At 43.3% G+C, this 21114-nt stretch overlaps 1 protein-coding gene, 1 non-coding gene and 1 pseudogene across 2 annotated transcripts in view; all 3 read right to left on the bottom strand.

The window, feature by feature from the left end:
* The window catches only part of LOC136840237 (trifunctional enzyme subunit alpha, mitochondrial-like), a 73825-nt gene that overhangs the window by 32655 nt on the left and 20056 nt on the right, over nucleotides 1–21114 (bottom strand). Inside the window, 5 exon segments of the mRNA XM_067106840.1 lie at nucleotides 14658–14780; nucleotides 14945–15253; nucleotides 15255–15309; nucleotides 15311–15726; nucleotides 15728–16359. Of these exon segments, the coding sequence (XP_066962941.1) occupies nucleotides 14658–14780; nucleotides 14945–15253; nucleotides 15255–15309; nucleotides 15311–15726; nucleotides 15728–16359 (1535 nt within the window).
* LOC136840557 (5S ribosomal RNA) lies at nucleotides 10853–10971 on the bottom strand (annotated as a pseudogene).
* Nucleotides 12463–12568, bottom strand: LOC136840551 (U6 spliceosomal RNA). Its single transcript, XR_010853653.1, has one exon. It is a non-coding gene; the product is annotated as a U6 spliceosomal RNA (small nuclear RNA).

The following is a 21114-nucleotide window of genomic DNA, read 5'->3' as shown; positions in this document are numbered from 1 at the left end:
GACACAAATTTTTTCAGTACCCTGTGTATTATCTTGAAAGAGGGAAATGCATACACGTCCAAGTTGGACCAGTCCACCAGGAACGCAACGGGTCTATGTATATAGCCCCGGATCTGGTACTGAGAGCAGTAAGTGTCCAACCTCTTCGTTTGCGCTGTGGCGAAGAGATCTATGCAAGGACGCCCCCAAAGTCCTGATGCTACTGCACAGCCCTGTTCATTCTTTTGAGAGGACTTTGATTTCCTGCTCAGAATGTCCGCCCTCACATTTTTTTTCTCCCCTTGGATAAAATGGGTTACTAGTTTGACATTCTTCTCCTTTGCCCAAAGAAGAGATTCTCTTATTGTCTCGTATAGAGACCTGGAGTGAGTGCCCTTTGTTTGCTGATGTAGGCCAACGCTGCCGTGTTGTCGGTGTTGACCTGCACCTCTTTGTTCCCCACTGTGTTCGAACTCCCTGAGAGCTAGAAGGATTGCAGTTAGTTCCTTCTAATTGATGTTTAACTCCTCCTGCTCTCTGTTCCAGGAGCCCGAGACTTTTTATTTCCTAGTGTTGCTCCCCATACTGAGTCCGAGCGTGTCGGATAACAACACTAGGTCTGGGTTCCTCTAATATAGAGAAGGGACCTCCTGGAGCTTGACGGGACGTTCCACCACTACAAATACGTTCTTATTGGTTCCGAAATGGGGATGCACTTGGTCTCCAGTTCTATTTCCTTGTCCCAGTTCTGATTTAGATGAAACTGTAACGGGGGCATAGAATTAACCTCTCAAAGGAGACAAACTGTTCCAGCGAGGAAAGGGTTCCCAGCAGACTCATCCATTCCTTTGCCAAGCATGACTGTCTCTTTATAAAGTTCTGAAATTTTCTTGAGGCTTGTCCTGTCTTTTGCAATAAACGGAAAAGCCCGAAAATCCTGACTCTGAATCTTCATCCTAAGGCATAGAACCTCTTGGGATGGGATCAGCTGAGATTTCTATCTGTTTATCAGTAGACCTAATTCCTTCTTTGTTAATCGTGATGCCTGTGATCTCCAGGCAGAGCCCTGGGCTAACTCCTGAGGAGCCAGTCTTGGTACAATTCTGATCTCGAAAGTGAAGAAAAACCTGCTACATTGCAATCATCCGCCCAATGCCTTGCGCCCGCTTGACTCCAATATCTTGAAGTTCATTGACGTCCGCCTTGTCATCATGGTATTTCACTCGCTAGATGCTTGATGCCACAGATCCTGCATCCAGCGTCTAGAGTTTCATTCACTACGCTCAGCGCCTTAAACTTCTGGACGTCTAGAAGCTTTAGTTGGTTCGCCTATTATCCTTCTTCTGTTTGCCTGGTTGTCACGTTTGCAGCTGGGAAGACAAAGTCTGCTGCATATTTTATAGTAAAGCTATATGCGGGGCTTCCTGCTGTTGGGGACAGGCTGGGGAAGCCTCAACTACGGCAATTATTTCCTTCTCATCGTCAATAATGGACCGTGAGAGGGTTGCAGTTCGAAGTACCAATCCTAAGGAGGAAGAGGAGGATGTGCTGAAGGCAGCACAGTGTCCGCCACGCTCTTGCAGCCCGGTATCCTGACTGAACAGAACTGTCTATGTTTGTTCTTAGTAGGAGAGCTACCCTTGGGGCTGGAAGGAAGAGCTCCGGCTGCTCCTGTGGCTACAATCTGAGTCTATGAAGTGTTATCATAACGTCCCTCAATATTGGGTAACTTGCTCTTGAGAGGTCTCACCCAGAGCCAGACGTCAACCTTGTCTGTTTAGGCTGAAACAAAGAGACCAAAACTATAAAACCTTTCCCGGTGGTTATTAACTTCAGAAAATTCTTGGAGATCAGGTGCATGGGGACGTGAAAATACGCATCCTGGAGGTCCAGTGAGGCCATCCAGTCATGCTGTCTGACCGCTGCTAGAACCGATTTTGTCGTTTCAATATGGACCTTTGTTTATTGCACAAAAAAGTTGAGTGCAATCCCGTCTAGCACCGGTCTCTAACCCCAAGCATTTGGGGATCAGGAATAACCGAATGTAGAATCCTGGGAATTCGGATCTTGAACTCTCTGTCTGGTCTCCTTTTGCAACATCATAGACACTTGTTGCTATAGAACCTTTGCCTTGGTTCTGTTGTTGCATTTGGCAGAAAGGTCGAATTGTCTTGTTACTAGAGGGGGCCTACTCAGGCTGGACAGTCTGGCTCCTACCAAAAGCAGTCTGCAGGAGAAGAAAGGCAGGTCCTTCTTCTTTCCTGTAGAGCCTCTTCTTTGTTGCCATTCATCTACCCGCCCTAGAGGAACCTCTATCAGAGGGCCGACCATGAAAAGAGCTGAAATACCTGAAACACAGGAGCCTCAGCCTTACTCTTTTTAGCGATGAAAGTCGTAGGTAGGACTTTTTCTTGCTGTTTTAGATCTTAAATCTTACGTGGTTTTCTGGGCCAAAGATGAAAAGGCCTCTATACCAAATCTTGAGAGAAGGGGTGAGAGGAAAAAGGGGTATAAATCAATTCTGATTTTGATTGGAATGACCCCATTAGCCAGGAAAGAGCAAAGATGGGCCCTTTCTTCTTCCGACTGAGAAAGATGCAGTAGAGTCTCCGAGTCCTTTATCCTGAGAAAGGTGCAGTTGAGTTCGTTGGAACTATTGAATAAGTCCCTTCCTTATCCAGGTATTCTGACGAACATCAGTTTGATATAAACACTAGACCTTGAGAGTTTGGGAAAAACAAAGGCTGTCTTTCATTGTTTCTCCTTCGAAAGTATCCATTCTTCGTAAATGCTGCCTCCTCTTAGACGCCTTCACAAGAGTAAATTCTGAAGGTGGGGAACGAGGCAGTCAGGATAAATTTCTCTGGGAAAAATTTCCGAAAATATCTTCATAAGCCTTTTCAAGTCTGATAAAAGCTGATGGCCTTTTATATTGTCTTCGTCAGAAATCTCTACAATAGGATTCACAGGAGAATGCGAGATATTATCATTCTCTTCTTCCGATTTTACGAAGACGGAAGACAGCGGCGTCTTCAAAATATCATCTTGACGCCTGGCGCCCTGGCATCCAGTCTCTTGACGCCTGGCGTGTTGGCGTCCATTTTCTTGAAGCTTAATGTCTTGGCGTCCAGCTTAATGACGCCTGGACGTCCTGGTGTCTAACTCTCGACACTTGACGCCCAGGCGTCCAGCTTTCACGCCTGACATCCTGGCGTCCAGCTTCTTGGACGCCGACGCCCTGGCGCCCAGCTGCTCGGACGCCGGCGCCCTGGCGTCCATACTTCTAGCCTTTCGCTGTCCCGTCAAACCTGGAGGTTACTTGAGAACTGGCACGCCTGTGACGACATCGGTCAAAAGCTTCCTCCAGTTGACGTACAGCAACCAATGGACGAAAAACACTTTAACCTCGCCTTTCCTATGGGCGCCCAGCGTCCTGGGAAGCGTCAACAGAACGCCTCGAGGGGACGCCCAGCTAAAGCCTCTTGCCTCCCTTCGTCTGTCGACTTTCCTTCTCACAGGGGTTGGTGAGCTTGGAAGAGGTCTAGGACTAGGAGCACAACAGGACCGAGCGGTCGCACCCTCCACTGCACTTGCACTAACAACATATTAACACTTTTATTTTTTAGATCTCTTATTATCGATCACATATTATCCCTGTCTTCTGAGAGGATTTTACCTGTTGGGCCAGGGTCTGAATGGCAGCCAACAAATCATTAAGTGTTGGGTCCTTACCTGTTTCAGTAGGGGTTCAGAGACTACCACTAGAGGAGAAGGATCAATAGGATAGTTATCAAGGGAAAAGAATTAACTATTCCCTGGTTATCTCAAGAAGAGTGAGAAACAGTACTCTTGGCTCTTCTGAGCCGGTCTTTCATTCCCGTTCTTCAGACATACTAAGTGGGGATCCAAGGAGACTTTAGCAAGCCGCTTGCATCTCCACACAACATTTTCACACTCGATGAAGTCAGATATGTTATAAGAAAATCCAAAAGCGAACAGCTAAAGCCAAAGCCAAAGTGTACTTCACCAAAATAAGTTGCGAAAAAACACAGGCTACGGCGAAATTCCATCGATGTTACCGACACAGCGGCAGGGAAGATCTGAGGAATAGTTGGAATGGTTCCAGGTACCTGGGTAGAGGCGCACAGGTGGTTCACCTGACTACCGATCGGCGACTGCCGCGAGTTTTGAAATTCTGCCGTGGCGTCAGGGACTTAAGCTATATATATAACTACCAGGTAAGTTAGATGTTTAAAAACAACAGTTCAACTTTCATTGGAAAGTTAAACAGAAATCCCCAAAGACATCTGTATAAGATGGCAGCCAAAAGCAAGGTAAAGTACATTACTGACAGGCCAGGGTCCCCACCCATCAGCCAAACTACCTTTCTCAAAGTTGGGTTTTACCTGCCATTCCACCTAGGGGTATTAAGAAGTTAAATCCTTATGCTAAGAATAAAGATTTGTAAATCAAAATAATCCTGTTTTCTGGTACTTGTCTGGTGAAAATGGTAACTGGATTTTGCAGTTATATCAAGAAGAGTTATGATGATCCCACCCTGAGCCATTCAAGATCCTGGTTATGGGTCTGATAACTGGATATAAGTGGGGATGGCGCTAATTCAGCAAGTTATCGTCATGCTGTCCCCACAAATAACTGGGGACTGCCTAAATTTAATAAGAACAAATTTTTCATTATTTGGGATGAAGTCTAAGATATGTCTATGTATAAAGTTGTTATTTCCCCAATTTTTAAATTTCAATATTGTATTTTAATTCATAGTTTTTTCTAACTATGTCATTACTGTAATCTTCAAGCTGCGATTAATGGGGACCCTTTCTCATTTCAGTTTTGATGTGTTGAGAGGGTTTGCCCAAACTAGAGATTAATAGAAAAATTACAAGTGTTATTTATAAAAGACTGCAGTACAGTGCCACTGATCATGAGGAAGCTTATTGTGCAGTCTATGAGTGCAATGACCTGAGAGGTTGCAGTGGTGGCATTTGTTTAGCTTTCTCTTATTTGAACATTCTAATGTGTTGGGAAGGGGTTGAAGGAATAGATTCTTCTTCTCGCATGATTTCACCACTGAACAAGGACAACAGGGCCATTCTTTTTTTTATAATTACCAAGGGCAAGAGCCTGATGTTGGAAGGTTAGCTTAAACTAGATTAAACAGCGGAAGAGGATGAGCCGGTAGTACAAATAGGAACATTTGGAACACTGTCAAAAGGTGATGAGGTGATATGAGTATGACCAACAAATATATAGAAAAGAAAACCTGTGTAAGGCTGAAGAAATGATTAACAACTTATTTAAAGCTCAAAACAAAATGATGTAAATTATAAAAAAACTGTAAATATCCTAGATAACTCCACCAGTTCAAACACATCACCCTAACTCTCTCCTAAAAAGGATGACACGGTAAACGCAAAGGCTAACTCTACCACATAAATCCTTCGGGGAATGCTCAAATTTGAGCTGGAAGATGTTTGAGAGAGTTGGCGAAAGGCACAGACCTTGGTCCTCAAACAATTTGTTCCCTAAATCTAGGAATTATGAAGGGCAGTCCAGAGAGTGGGCTATACGGACTAAAGACTTGACCCCTCTAAATAGTGAGAAACAGAAAAAGGTTAAGGGGGGCAATCTTGGTCTTATTAATATGGTCAGGTTTCTAACCCAAAACTGAGGAATATTTCTCAATTTACCTAAATTTTTCTCCTGAGCCAGTTAGGAAGCATACAGAAGGCAGAGCACTGTACCTGATAAAAATTAAAATTAACAAAATGGAGGGGAAGCAACATTCCTGAAGAAAAGGGAAAAAGACTGTAGGCTTATGGCGGCCCAACAAATTGCCTGAAATCTTTCGGCCTCTCATCTTCCATATACAAAATTATTCATTCACTCATCATATCATTCCTTTTAAACATGAAAACCAACCTGTGCCGAATTTTAAAACACACTCAGCCAAACACTCCATAAAACTTTTGGTTTTTACAAAACTCTTTCCTATACAAGCCTAATGACATCTCTGTTCAAATCATTAGGCGACATAATGCAAAAACAAAAAACAAAAAGGTTATAGAGAAGAAAGGCAGAAATAGTCCCAATATTATTACTTAGTATTAACCATCTGCACAATTATGGCATGAACAGAATTTTGACAGAATTAAACATTCCAGTACTTTTTTCTGGGAAACAGGTGATTACAGAGACAGTCCTAAGCGCCAAGCATTGAGCTTATTTTGAATGCCAATTGGACCTAAATGAGCAAGACATACAAGTATCAGTAGGTAAAGATTTATTCCAAATTTATAAATTTTAAATAATATTTATTATTTGAATGACACTTAGCCACTGTTTCCTTAGCCTTTTCCTTGATAAAGGTCTTTAATGCGCTTTGGATATGGGTAAGATTCATCCCAAATAATAATAATTACAGCTCACATATCATAAAAGATAAGAACTAAAGCCATCAACAATCCCTGAGTATATTTATGGACAACTAAATGAGACTGTCCTGGTATGGGAAGTGATCATTCTCCCATGAACTCTTGAGAAGGGTTCTGTATTTTGTGTTGAAAACCAAGTTGCCAGTGAAAGTCATTTTATGGTCCATTAGTAGTCTGAATTTTTGCTCAAAATTACTTCCAAATCTTCTTTTTCAAAAATAAAGATTATCATATATGACCACAAATTTTCATATGCAATTATTGGATATCATAACATACCTCCTGTCCCGAGGTTATTATGATTTTAGTGTAATTTTTACATGAAAACATTGAAGGCATTTGTTAATCCTTCCAATCCTAAGCTACTCAAAGGACCACCACCATATTTGAGGAACAAAGATATCACTCAACTTTGTTCCACTGGAAGATATGTCAGGTTAAAACGGTCTCAGGTATGATGTAATGTAGATACACAGGTTTCCTTATAAATGATTAAATAATTCTTGTTTCAACTTTTGACATTACTGTATACTATTTTCACTGCATTTTTAAATCCTGCAGTATTATAAAGAATGATTTTGAATGTTACACCTTGAGGTGAAATAAGAGACAATACTCGATTTAGATTCATGTAACTGTCAAAGTTTAGTATTTTTTTTATTTTGAAAGTTTATGAACTTGGAGAGTTTTTGTCTGAGGGAGAGACAATGACGCTTACTGGAAAAAAAACATACTAAACATTTTCTATGGGGAGGAAATATAGGTAGGGACTTCATCACCTCCGAATTAAACCATTGAAAACATTTTAACCTGTGAATGTCTGTCACAGGTCATGGATTGGCAAGTAGGGGAGCTTGTATTTTTGGCATTTATGTCCTCATGAAGTAGTTCATACATGTCATAGAAAGGTTGAGTTTTGATGTCCTAGTTTATGACTTTACTATGGCGTTAGCAAGGTGGGGACAGGAGTTCTGGTGTTCTAACTTATTCGAAAATCAGTGTTAAGAGTCTGTTAGAAGCAACCTCCATCGTAACCAGATTGCAAAAGCCTGGGAAAAATGGCCAAGAAACTTCCTAGCTGTCAAAACAGGTAACAGGTGAAGAACCAGTTAATCAAAGAAAACACAGTACTTGCCAGTCTGCCAACATGTACAGGAACTTGGGTTCATGTTAAGATTGTGCAGTTTCAGGAGAGAGAGAGATCTTTGGAGGCAGAAGAGAAAGAGAGAGATTAACGCTCAGAGAGAGAGAGAGAGAGAAGAGAAAAAAAAAATTGCCATTAAGTTTCTTGTAATTCCATCCACCAATATTAATGGAGAAAGAACTGCAAGACAAGAGATAAAATAATGTTCTTGACATTTATTTTAGTTTTTCTGAGAAGACAAGTTCAGTTGTTACGTCTGTCATTGAACCAGAAAAATGATATTTTAATGATAAAATAAAGTTTGTTCATACTTACCTGGCAGATATATATATAGCTGTATTCTCCAAGGTCCGACAGAATTTCAAATGTTTTTGATTCCCAGAGTGGCGTGGGTCAGGTGGTTAGTACCTCATTCCGCCGCTGGGAGATGGTATCAGGAACCATTCCCATTTTCTATTCAGATTTTCTAACGCCACTGTCTCCTGAGGGGAGGAGGGAGGGTATAAATATATATATCTGCCAGGTAAGTATGAACAAACTTTATTTTATCATTAAAATATCATTTTGTTCATGAGACTTACCTGCCAGATATATATATAGCTGAATACCACCTTTGGAGGGGGTAGAGACAGCCAAGAAATAGGAAAAAAACCAATTATTGGTAAAATTATTTTGGTTCCTTATCTGATAGCGTTAGCTGACTGAGTGGTTACTGTCACTCTAGTCTGCTTCTGCTTTACTAGAGACCCCAGCAGGTAGTGACCTATATAGCTGGCGACTTCTAGATGATCTGTCAACGGGGCGTGACCACAATGTGACTAGATCATAGCCCATACAAAGAGGACAAAAGAGCATTACTAACCACCTAACCAACACCTAAAGCGTTAGTTTGCAAAGGATTGGGAAGACTGCCTCCAGTAGTCGACCCAACAACCACAAAAACACAATTAAAAGGGGATAGGATCAGAGTTACCCCTTGTCCCCAAGGTTGCTGAAGCAGCAATGTATGGTCCCAGCTAAAAGCAATTCAGTATGCTACCTAAACATCTTGCCAAGAGTGTGAGGCAAACACCGAATTGACTTCGCCAAAATGTGGCACTAAAAAATGTCACTGAGTACCATATTTTTCTTGAACGCCATGGAGGTAGCAACTGCCCTCACCTCGTGAGCGTTAACTCTCAACAACTTGAAGTTGGAGTTGTCACAACTAGAGTGTGCGTCCTTAACGACGTCCCTAATGAAGAATGCCAGTGCATTCTTCGACATAGGTTTAACTGGTTGCCTCACAGAACACCATAAAACATCCAATGGACCACGAGTGTCCTGTGTTCTTTTAAGGTAGTACTTGAGAGCTCTAACTGGACATAGAACTCCCTCAGGTTCCTGTCCAATAAGGTCTGCTAAACCTTTAATTTCAAAGTGTCTAGGCCAAGGGTTAGAAGACCTATCATTCTTAGCCAAGAACTTAGGGCTTAAAGAATAGACAGCATTGTGTTCCTTGAAGCCCACATGACGGCCTCGAACTTCTCTCACTCTCTTCGCCGCGAGGAATGCCGTTTCGAGTAACATCCTTAAGAGATGCAGAGTGGAGAGGCTCAAAAGGACTAAACATCAAAAACTTGAGCATTACGTCCAAGTTCCAAGCAGGGAAATCAGCTGAGGAACCTTGGACGTCTTGAAAGAGCTCGTAAGATCGTGGAGGTCCTTATTGTCAGACAAAGCTAATCCTCTGTGTCTGAATACAATCGAAAGCATGCTCCGATAACACTTGATAGTTTGAACTGCTATATCGAGTTTTTCTCTTAAGTAAAGGAGAAAATCCACAACCTGGCTCACAGTGATAGAGGAAGAGGAAAAGCCCTTCTTTCTACACCAACCTTTGAAGGTTGCTCACTGCTAGATATATCCTTTAGATGAAGAACTTCTGGCTCTAGCGATGGCCCGTGCCACCTGGCCAGAAACCCCTTCGCTCTGACCAAGTTTCGATAGTCTGAAAGCAGTCAGGTTCAGAGCGGGGAGATTCAAAGATATCTCGTGAAGTGGGTTTGTATGAGCAGGTCTGCTCTCATAGGAAGGGTCCTCGGAACGTCTACCAACCAGAAGAGAAACTCCGAGAACCAGTGGTTCAAGGCCAAACATGGGGATGAGAGTCATCCTCGTCCCTTGTGAGGCCACTGAACTTGAATGTGATGACTTCTCCCAGAATTTAGAACGGGGAAAAGGCGAAACATCTATTCCCGTCCAATCCCAGGGAAGAGCAAATAACTGCCCCAGGGTCGAGTACAGATGAGCTTTACAGAGGAGCCTCGCTGTTCTTGAGGTCGTGAAAATATCCACAAGATGGCGACCCCAAAATTTCCAAAAATCTTGGCAAACCTCCTGATGAAGGGTCCATTCCTTCGGCAGGAGTTGATGGCGCCAACAGAGCAGGTCTGCTCAACATTTTGTTCCTCTGCCACAAAAACTTGTGAGAATCGAAATGTTGCGAGCATAGGCTCAAAGAATAATCTCTCTTGCAAGGCTGAACAGGAACAAGTATTGTCCGAGTTTGCTAGAACTACACGATTGCAAACTTGGACCTCGAAGAATTGGCGAGCTAAAAGATAGCCGCCAAATCTTTGAAGTCGATGTGCCAGGACACCTGTTCTCTCTCCAGGTTCCTAACACTTTCTCTCCCTCTAGTGTTGCCCCCAACCTGTTGAAGACCCGTCGGAAAAACAACACTAGGTTGGGGTTCAGAAGCTTGAGGGAGATCCTTTCTGCAATTCCGTTGGATCGAGCCACCACCACAGATCCTCTTTATATAAGGAAGAATTCTCAAGTCCTCTTTCAAGTCTTCCTTGCTTTGTCAGTTCTCCAACAAAAAGAACTGAAGAGGCCTGAGATGCAGACTCCCCAGAAAACAAACTTCTCCAGCGAGGAAATGGTCCCAGCAGACTCATTCCTTCCTTCACCTAGCATGTTTCCTTTTCCAAGAAGGCCGAAACTTTTTCTACATAGAAGTTGCCGTTCTTGCGACGGAGACGCTATAAAAGCCGCTGAATAGATCTGAATTCCCAGACACAATGGACAGTGAGGGGATCAGCTGCGACTTCTCCACAGACCAGAAGTCCCAGGGACTTCACGAGTTGCAGAGTCAACTGAAGGTCCTCCAGATACCTTGTTCGAACGTCGAATCAACCAGTCGCCCAAGTAGAGTGAGATCCTGACGCGACAGATGCAACTGCATCGCAACGTTTTTCATGAGACGTGTAAACACCCTCGGAGCAAAATGTGACGCCAACAGCATCTGGTGTTCCCAGGCGGTCAACCATCCAAGTACTGACCAGACCCAACGTTGCTTAACTTCACTGATCGGACGAGAAGCGGTGTTTTTCAACATGGTAAACTGTTGTGCAGAGTCCAAAGCAGAGAGCCCTGAACTGGTACGCCTAGTCCCCAAGACAACCTGAGATACTTCACCGAACGTGGATGAATTGGGGCAGTGAAGATAAGTATCTTGAGATCCAAAGATACCATCCAATCCCGGGATGAAGGGCACTAGTAGGATTGACTCGAGGTCTCCATCTTGAACTTTTCCTTCGGACAAGTTGTTCGACCTGTTGACGCCCAAGACGGGTCTCCAGCCTACTGAAAGTTTCTGGGACTAGAAACAATCTGTAGTAAAATGTTGGGGAACACCGAGTCCAATATCTGTTCCACTGCTTTCCTTTCGAACATCTGTTCGAGCAGGTCAAACAATTTTCTGTTTGACAGGAAGGCAGTTGGGGAAAAAAAACAAAAGAGGAGACAGGAAGGGAATCAAGTAACCTCTCTCTAACAGTAGGAGGGACCAAACGTCTGCCCCTCACTCTTTCCAGGCTTGTGCAAAATGAAGCCTGGTTGCACTGGGAGTCTGGAGATGAAGGGAGTCACTTGCTACCTCTCTTGGAAGTGACATTCCTTCGGGAAAAACTCTTTCTCGTGGTGCGGGTCTCATGTTGCTTCCCATGGAAGCCCCTTTGTTATGCAAACATTTAGCTTTCGTTTACTTTTTGTATCTGAGATCGGTGCAAGCGTAATGAAGGAGATGCAGTTTGAATGTCGATAACTTTAGTTTTGAGAAAAACGATATTTTTTGCTTCTCTGTGTATTTATTTGCTTGCCGTTACACAGTTTGATGTTTTATGACATAATGAAAAGCCAAAAATAGACCTGCAAAGTAATATAACTTCGCTAAATGAAGCTAAATGAAGCGAGTCTTCAAAACACGGCTGAGGTTGGCCAGCGCGACGTTTTACTTAGTCAAGCTCTGAGCTGCTACTGACTGACTGCCACTGACTGCCCTGGGCATTCCTGTCTTTTGCTGATGCGAACTATGTCCACAGGGTTGCCATAGATCGCATTAGATATTATTTCATAGCTAAAAGGAAATTACCACCGATATACTGACAATATCATTACATTATATGAAAAATGTAATTTGACTATGATAGGTTACTGTTTTGTTTATAACTTCTAACTGTGGCGAACTTTTAAATAAAACTTTCTGAGAAGATAGTCAGGATATGTATGATGCCATATATAAAATATCCCAGAAAATTTTATTTCCGATTTACCCGTCAAACGCCCCTTAAGACAAAGACAACTGCGAGGTGGAGAGAGGAGTCGACGGTTGAAAAGTCTCAGGAAACAGATCCCTAAGAAAAAGCCAGAGTCTGATAATCAGAGGAAGAAGAAGACCAAAGAAGTTTCTCTTCATACAAAGGCTGTGACGAAAGAGGATGTTCTTCCGCAGCTGGTGGGTCTTGAGTGAGTGGTGAAAGTAGTTCCGACAAGTCCGACACGTGGAAGCAGGAACTCCAGCGAACGTAAGAAGTTCAACTAGAAAAAACGATAGTAAACATAAAAAATGTGGAACGCTTCACGATTAGCGTGTCATCAAGGAGGAAAAGAGCCATGCTAATCTTCTCTGTATCGTTCCAATTAGTATATGTACTGCCGAAGCAAGTACTGGCTAAATTAAAAGGACATCAAATGTTGAAGCGGGTAGTTGATCATGATGAACAACTGGAGCGTGTCAACACAAGACTTGAAGCTATACGAGAGAAAGCGAGCGCGAGCGTCATGGCGTGACGCGCGAGAGGCCCGTGGCAAGTACTAGAAGAGAGTCACAGCGTGGAGAGCGAAGCGTCATGGCTAGCGCGCGCCGAGCGCTCAAGGTGAGAGCGTGAAGCGTGAGAAGCGCACGAAGAGCAAGACGCGCCCTGGCGCGAGACAAGAGAAAAGGCCAACACCTCAACTTCGGGGGAAGACGAAAGGAAGCCACTAAACACTCTCTCTAGAAGACAGACGCTCTGTATCGAGAGTGGGAGGCGGGAGACGAAGGTGAAAGTCTGTACCTCTTAACAGGCAGATTCGAATCTTGAAAGGTTCATGAGAGCATCCAGCTGTTGTTGCAAACCCAACAAAATCTGGCAAGTTGGAGAAGCCACTCTCTCGGGAGAAGGGCTGAACCTGAGAGAAGGAAAGGGGCGAGAGACGATACTTCCTTCCACAGGGGAAGAAGCTCTAGCCCTTGCCTTAGCGCGACAGGGGGTCAGTAGAGTGATCATTCGAAAAACACTTTATTCTCTTCTGCAGAGGAATATCCACGCAACTTTCGGGGAAGAGTACAAACGTCAGAGGAAGAGGGCGTGAAGCGCCCCTCCTCTAAGCTTCTCTTAAGAGGGCGAGAGTCCAACCGAGCTCCAACCCGTGGCGGGGAGGACGTGTCGGAGGACGAGAAGCAATCCTTCAGGATGCGTGCCTGAGCACGATCCCTGGCAGCCTGGGTAGCGTCATCAGGACCTGCCGAAGGGACGCCAGATCGGTGGGAAGCCCCGTAACCCTCATGCGGCTTTCGACATGCCCCCTCCCTGGTCCTGGGAGTTCGACAGAGGTCCAGGCCTAGAGGCATTATAGGGCCGATCTGACGCCCCCTCCACAACACTAGGGCACTAGCACTAACACTATGCGTTTGAATTGCATTCACTTTAGTTTCAAGAGCACGATTGACTCACACGAGAGCCAGGGAATTACCTTTCTGCAGCAACAAACTACAGGGTTAGTAATAAATTACTACAGGGTTACTAGTAGGAGAAAACCCTGACTGTCCAACTAAGGATGCACTCTAGAGGAAGATTTCCTCAGCCTATCACGCCCAATTTAAGCATATAGGCTTCATATTTCTTCCACTCACCCTCAGACAATCCCACACATTCATTACCGATTATCATAGAGCATTGAACACCCTTACATATCATACATAAAGAGTGAGGAACTATCAAAGTCTTGATAGCCTCACCTTACATTCACCCAAGCTACAGACTCGATAGCTAGAGGTAAGACATCTTAATTATAAGAAAAGTCAAAAGCAAAATCAAAACGGTCCACAAAGAGCGTATGCCAAGTCACAGATCCAGTCGAATACCAAAAACAACCAAAATACTTAAGTGACAACAAATTTTGAAATCCAAAGGCGGAGGAACTGACAACAGGTGTTGACAGTCCGGCGACAGAGAAAATCTGAATAGAAAATGGGAATGGTTCCTGATACCCGCCTCCCAGCGGCGGGAATGGGTACTAACCACCTGACCGGCCACTGCGTGTGCCGCGAAATTTGAAATTCTGTCGGACCTTCGGAGAATACAGCTATATATATATCTGGCAGGTAAGTCTCATGAACAAATTACCAGTTTACTACTAGGGGTCCTCCTACAGCTGGATGTCCACTCAGACATGTGGTAATGGGAATTATTTCTTCTGAGTCTCCAGACATTAGTTTACATTGAAAACTAACATTAAAACTTTTAAAAACATACACAAAGTAATTCCATATTGCATGTGAAAGTTGAATGCTACTCTGAATATTTTTCATTATAATTCAATCCATATCCAATCAATTCCCAAACAGCTTATAGTGAGATAAGCTGCTATACTAAAGGATTCCAATGTTAAGTTGTGAAAGCCAGATTAAAATTAAATTACCTCTTTGTGGCAGTCTGCCCTAAGAACTTTGTCAGTTACCAAAGGCTAGATCAACATAGATTCACTTTGCCTACCTTTCCTTGCTTGAGGCCAACATCCACTGCTGAGGCTGTGGTATCCTTAGAAGTTTTATCTGTGGCAATTATTTCCAAGAGCTGCATTTTGTCCACTGGAGAGAAGTAGTGCATTCCTATAACCTGTGTGTAAGTTCACACTGTACATAAATTACAATACTCTACCATAATGAATTTTATGAAAAAGCTGTTAACTCAAGTTTCACTATTAGATTTATTTACAACAAATATGACAACAGTACTAATTAAATTTTGAGATGACAAACTGGATTATATACTGTACAAACCTTTTCTGGTCTCCTACTGGCAGCTGCAATTTGGGTGATAGGCAGGGCTGAAGTATTAGAAGCAAATATGCAATGTTCTGGTAAATGGGGTTCGACTTCCTTAATCACTCGGTGTTTCAGGGATAAATCTTCGAACACAGCTTCTATGACCATATCAACATTCTTAAACCCATCATATGTAAGAGTACCTTGTAAGTTGGACATGTACTGGTCAGCAGTAAAGGAGCTAAGCCTTCTTCGTTTAACCTTTTTGTCTAAACCTGCCTGAACCTGATTTATACCTCTTGACAAACCTGCATTATTCATATAACTTTTTCAGAAAACCAAAATATTTTAGTTCAACAGAAACCTGTGATTCATTATCAACCCAGCACTTTTATGGCCAATGTCTTTGCTGGGCGTTCAGGCTTTCCAAACCTGTTTTTCTTGCATTCTGTCTGTCCATGAAATAGCCCAATAAGACCCCTACATTCTTTAGTGACTGCAAGTTCACCAAAACCTTTGCTTTCAGCTTCAAAACCAACCTTAGGTCCCTTGTCAAGCCCAGTGCGAACAACTTCAAGGATTTTGAGAGGGGCTGGATACAAACCACCAGTGAGTTTCATTACAGAGCCTTTGGCTTTCTTGAAGACCTGATCTTTAACAACATCATATTGCAGAGCTGTATTCATGACATTTTCCATCAAGTTCTTTGGTCCTCGCTTAGCCTTCAAGTCACCACTTGCTAGGTCTTTGGCAGTTTTGATGGCTACTTCTTCCAAATATTGCAGTTTGAAATAATTTTTCTGAATTTTCAATATTGGTTACAGGTCCTAGAGGGTTAACAAGACCATCAACCAATCCCATCTTCTTTGCTTTATCTGCTTTAATAGTTTTACCAGTAAGAGCCATGTCTAGAGCATTAGGCAATCCTACAAGTTTAGGCAAACGCTGTGTTCCACCACTTCCTGGCAAAAGGCCTAGCATGACCTCGGGCAAACCAAGCCCTGCCTTATCTTTGACTGCTAAACGATAGTGACAGGACAAAGCTACTTCTAGGCCACCTCCTAAGGCACTACCCATGATTGCTGCAACAACAGGTTTCTTGCTTTTCTCTATTTGGAATAAGATATCTTGACCACCTTTCGCTAAAGCTGCTGCTTCTTCAGCTGTCTTACATCGCTCTAACATCGTTATGTCTGCACCAGCAATGAAACATCCTGGCTTCCCAGATATAATTTGACAGACTTGAATTTCATTGGGAGGATCTCTTTTCAAGATTGATTCCACCTCCTCCATAACAGGCTGGTTCAAGACATTGACTTTCCCTGGTGAATTAACAGTTACTACACCTACACCATCTTTAACAGCCAAGTTGACATGTTGCCCAAGGGCTCTTGCTGACAAAGATAAATACCTGTTGTTTACCTGTGCAACTGAAAAGATAAAAAAAATATAAATACTTAATTTAAGATATATTTATTAAATACTTACCTCTCCATTATATGGCTTTTACTTCCACGCCAGTGGTAGTTCGACAGATTGAAAAACAAAAAATTAAAACACTCGGGTTTTCTATGAATACATATCTGTTTATATCCATCTACTTCTCCCAACCTCCACATGGGGAACGACAGGTACAAACACCTGTAGCAGGTTGGTCTACCTCTGTCCATTTGAATGTGGGGAGGTAAGGAGGGCATTTGATATAATGGAGAGGTATTTAAAAAATAAATCTTGAATTTTTTTAAAAATGAACCTTACCTCTCCATTATATAGCTGATTCACACATTTAGCAAGGTGAGCAAAGTGAAAATTAGCAGGTACTTTAAAGGCTACTTAATACAATACAAATACAGGCAGTCCCCAGTTATCGGCAGCCTCGGTTACCAGCAATCCGGTTTTACAGCGCTTGTCTAGGTGAGCGATAACCAGATTTTTTTGTTGCTGATAACTCCGGTCATCGGCGCTGATCGCCTCTTATCGGCGCTGATCACCGGTTATCGGGCAAGTCTTGGTTGGCTTGATCAGTACTATTATCGCCGATTTTTGGGTGTTATCATGACGTCAGGAACAGAACCCCGCCAATAACCGGGGACTGCCTGTATGTACAAATAAGTGTTTGCTTACCTAGTGAAACCAATCCACTGGCTATTCTGTCGCCTTGAGAGGATTGTACACGAACATCATCATGAAAATACCTGAGGTCTCTTTGGAAGATGCCCTCTTCAGCAGGAGGGAGGGTACGGTTACTGTGCCAAAACCCAGCAGAGCCAACAATGGATGTGCAACTAGTGCCTACAGAGATGAAGGTACACTTCCTATACGCAACCATGAATATATCCAAGCTTCCCAACAAAACACAAATGGAGCTAAAAACTGCAGATAGAAAAGCTACCAATCGATTCAGGACATAATATCCCCTGCACAAATGAGAGGAGCTTATGCTCTGTAAAAATCATACAGTATTGAATTTCTACATCGCGAAGATAATTCATGGCAAAAACAGAATTACAACACTACTGGGCGGCCTCAATTACTTCTCTAAGGATAAGTTTTTCCAAAAATTCAAAGATGTAGCCACTGCTCGAATGTTATTTGGCTTTACCTTCAAGGTAGATAAAACATCAGGATCCAATTTTGCATTAGAGTCCTTTGCCAAGGATCTAATGGAAAAGGACATTGCATTTTTACTAACTGGAAGGTCTGGCTTCCGGACACCACAAAGATTCTTTACATTAGCTCCCATTTCTTTAGCGCGATAAAGATAAATCCTCAAAGCCCTCACAGGACACAAAAGGGAATCTGTCTCATAGGGTACCAAAGACTTCAAACTGGATAAGGACACTGTTCTAGGCAAGGGCTTATCCCTAATATCATTCTTTGCTTGAAACAAAAGCAGAAAGGAAAGAACTGCCAGGTCTTAAGCAAAACTACCCTAAAAGACAATGAGGCTTGTACTCATATGGCAGTAGTTTCCAGGGATCTGGAAGAAACTTTCCAGTGGTGGAAAGACAGACCTTATCTTCAGCAAGGAGTATCACTGGATCTCAAGAACCTAGACATGTTGTTGTATACAGATGCATCAGACAAAGGTTGGGGAGTGATTGCAGGCGAAAAGCAGCTGTTGGGGCTGTGAACTCAAGAGGAGCAGATGCTGCATATCAATCTTTGAAGCTATTGGAAATATGGAAAGGACTGCAGGAGCTGCAGGATCTGGTATGCAATCGAACAGTGGCGGTCTTTTCGGACAATATCACATCGCTGGCGTATTAAATCACCAAGAGGGGACAAAGTCCGAGTTCTCTGTCAGTTGACAAGGCAGATCCTTTCATGGTCAGAGAGCAAGGATCAAGTAATAGTGATGGAGTGGGCCTTGCATCCGGAGGTGTACAACAGGTTGTGGAAGCTGTGGGGGGTCCCCCCTTTGTAGACCTGTTTGCGACCAGGTGGAATCATATTGTCTGCCGGTGTTTTGTTCACCAGTTCAAGATCCTCTGCTGTGGGCGGTAGGTGCCATATTATTAGATTGGTCAGGTCTAGAATGTTATGCTTTTCCTCTTATTGCTATGATCCAAAAAGTCATCAGCAAGCTAGGCAATTCTGTCAGTCGTTGCATGAATTTGATTACCCCTTGGCGGACAAGGAAGGTCTGGTTTCCAGACTTGCTCTAGTGGTTAACAGATCTGCCCAGACTTCTCCCTGTCAAGAAGAATCTCCTGAAGCAACCAAGGGAGGAAAGGTATCATCACAACACCTGCGTGCTGCAGCTGACTGCGCAGACTGTCCACCAGCTCCCGAGATAAGTAACCTCCTGTCAAGGAGATAGGGTCGACTTTGAGAAATTTAGGACTATTCCAAATAATTGAGCCAGACCCAAAATCATTTCTCTTGCCCTCAGAATGCCCTCCAATGTGGGAACAAGAACCAGCCAGTTGTCCAAGTACAGTCATCTTTATGACCACCAAATGGGCCCACCTTCCTAAAGGAGCCAAAACCCTTGTGAAAACTTGTGGTGCCGGGCTTAGGCCAAAACACATTGCCCTGAACTGAAAAACTTGGTTCCCAAAAACATATCTCAGGTAATTCCTGCGCCCAATCTTGATGGGAATGTGAAAATATGCCTCCTGCATATCTATCAGTATCATCCAGTCCATTCTCTGAATGGACGCTAGAACTGGACTCACTGACTCCATGGAGAACTTCGTCAGCCTTACAAAGGCATTGGGAAACATCCAGAACAGGTCTCCATCCCCCTGAGGTTTTGGGGACTAGAAAAAGGCGATTGTAGACGCCAGGGCCTGGCTCTCCAACTACTTCTATTGCCTCTTTCTCTTTAAGTTTCAAGATCTCCAACTGAAGGATTTTGCACTTCTATTGATTGGGGCAATACAAAGAGTGTGTCATTGAATAATGCCAACTGAAGGATTTTGCACTTCTCTTGATTGTGGAGATACAAAGAGAGTGTCAGTGAAGAATCTGAACATTGGAGGAGGTTACAAATGGAATAGAGTAATACTCCCTTAGTACCTCCACACCTAGGGATCCATGCCCAGATCATTCCATACTTCCTGAAAACGGGAAAGCCTTCCTCCTACTGGCAAATGAGGGCTGGAAACTTCATTTCAGTGACTTAACAGGTCCCATAAATGGCTTACTGGATCCTCTGGAGGAGCCTCAAAATGTCTCTAGATCTAAAAGGTCTAACTGAATCCCGTCCAAAACGAGATACTCCTGCTGAAGTAGAGGGCCTAGAGCGAGGAGGAGGGGGAAGCCACTGCCTGCTTGGGGCCTCTTATGAGTCTCAACTATCAAATCCTCCTCGTCGGTCTTTTCAACTTTCTGTGCGATGGATGATAAACCTTCAGAACCCACGATTTATCCAGATGAGGTTGAAAAAGGACAGAAGCCTTCTGCGAACCTTTCACAGACTTGGCAAGACAAGAACACAACTGTTTGTATTTCTTAAGAACCAAATTGGTATAAGCATGAGCACTCTCACTCACCACATCCTTTACTGCTCCATCTAAACAGCCAATAAAATCCAAAACTTCCTTGTCTGGAGCAGAGTCCTGAGAGACAAAGGAAGAAAGTTCACAGACACAACCATCAATCAATCCAACAGATATACAGTATCCATGAACTAGAGGATCTCCAAGGTTCTAAACATAGCTTTGATAAGTGAATTCAATTTTGCTTGAGAAAACACTACCTTCCCTTTATTGACCGCTCTCTTTTTCGATGGATCCAAGGGCGAGAAGGAAGCAGAATCCTTCCCCGAAGCTACCTCAAGACTAGGAAGGCCAGTAGAGTAAGAATTAGCTCTCCTTTTACCCATATACAGTGATAGAAATGGGGAAGTGTTCTTGAACTGAATATAGAATTTAAGCCAAAGGCCAAGCGCTGGGGGGGGGCGAGGGGGGAAGCGTTCTTGGATGAGGATTTCTGTTCAAAATCTGTCCAATTGCCTTAAATCTACCTACCTTAAACAGCCTAGTGAATTGAAGTACAAAAGAAGGAAAAAATGACTGGCCCAGGTTTTCCTCCCTACATGAAAATGTATCAGGTTTATTCACTTCTGCAAAATAATTCAGGAACTTATCCTTACATAAAACCAATACTGTATTGTAATTTCTTAAAAAAAGAAGCCGTGTCTGTCTCTTCATTAGGTTCTGCACCAGAGACCATTACATCACCCATAGAAGACCCAGCAACCTGTACCTGACAACGAGAAAGAAGGGGGCTTGACCACTTAGTCTGAGCCAACAATATCCTTCGCAACCTGTGCTGAAACGAAGCGGAAAAGTAGCATCTTGGCTGATTCAAAGCTAACTCTCTAACAACTTCTCCCCTAGGTAGTATCTCCTCCTTAGCTGCTGCCAACGAAATGGCTTTCTCCAACTCGAAAGGCGTGTCTTGGCTGCTGAACATTTCCCAGTTTACTGAACAAATCTAAGTTTTGATCAGGAAGCAACTTGCGACACCAAGCCAATTCCTGAGCCACAGGAGAAACTACACTGGAAACCACAATCCTTTGATTATGGGCTAAAAATCCCACAACTGGAAGAGGTGCTGAAACGCAAGTGGGCTTAGCTGGAGGATCTCTAAGCAGAAAAGAGGGAACGTGATGCAAGGGTGACCGAGAGTAAAGATTAACAGAACACAAGTGCTTAGTAGGCACTAAGTGCACA

The sequence above is a fragment of the Macrobrachium rosenbergii genome, chromosome 7 (genome assembly GCF_040412425.1).
Source record: "Macrobrachium rosenbergii isolate ZJJX-2024 chromosome 7, ASM4041242v1, whole genome shotgun sequence".
NCBI lineage: Eukaryota > Metazoa > Arthropoda > Malacostraca > Decapoda > Palaemonidae > Macrobrachium > Macrobrachium rosenbergii.
Note: the sequence above shows the minus strand (reverse complement) of the source record. Positions and strands in the feature narration are given on the sequence as shown.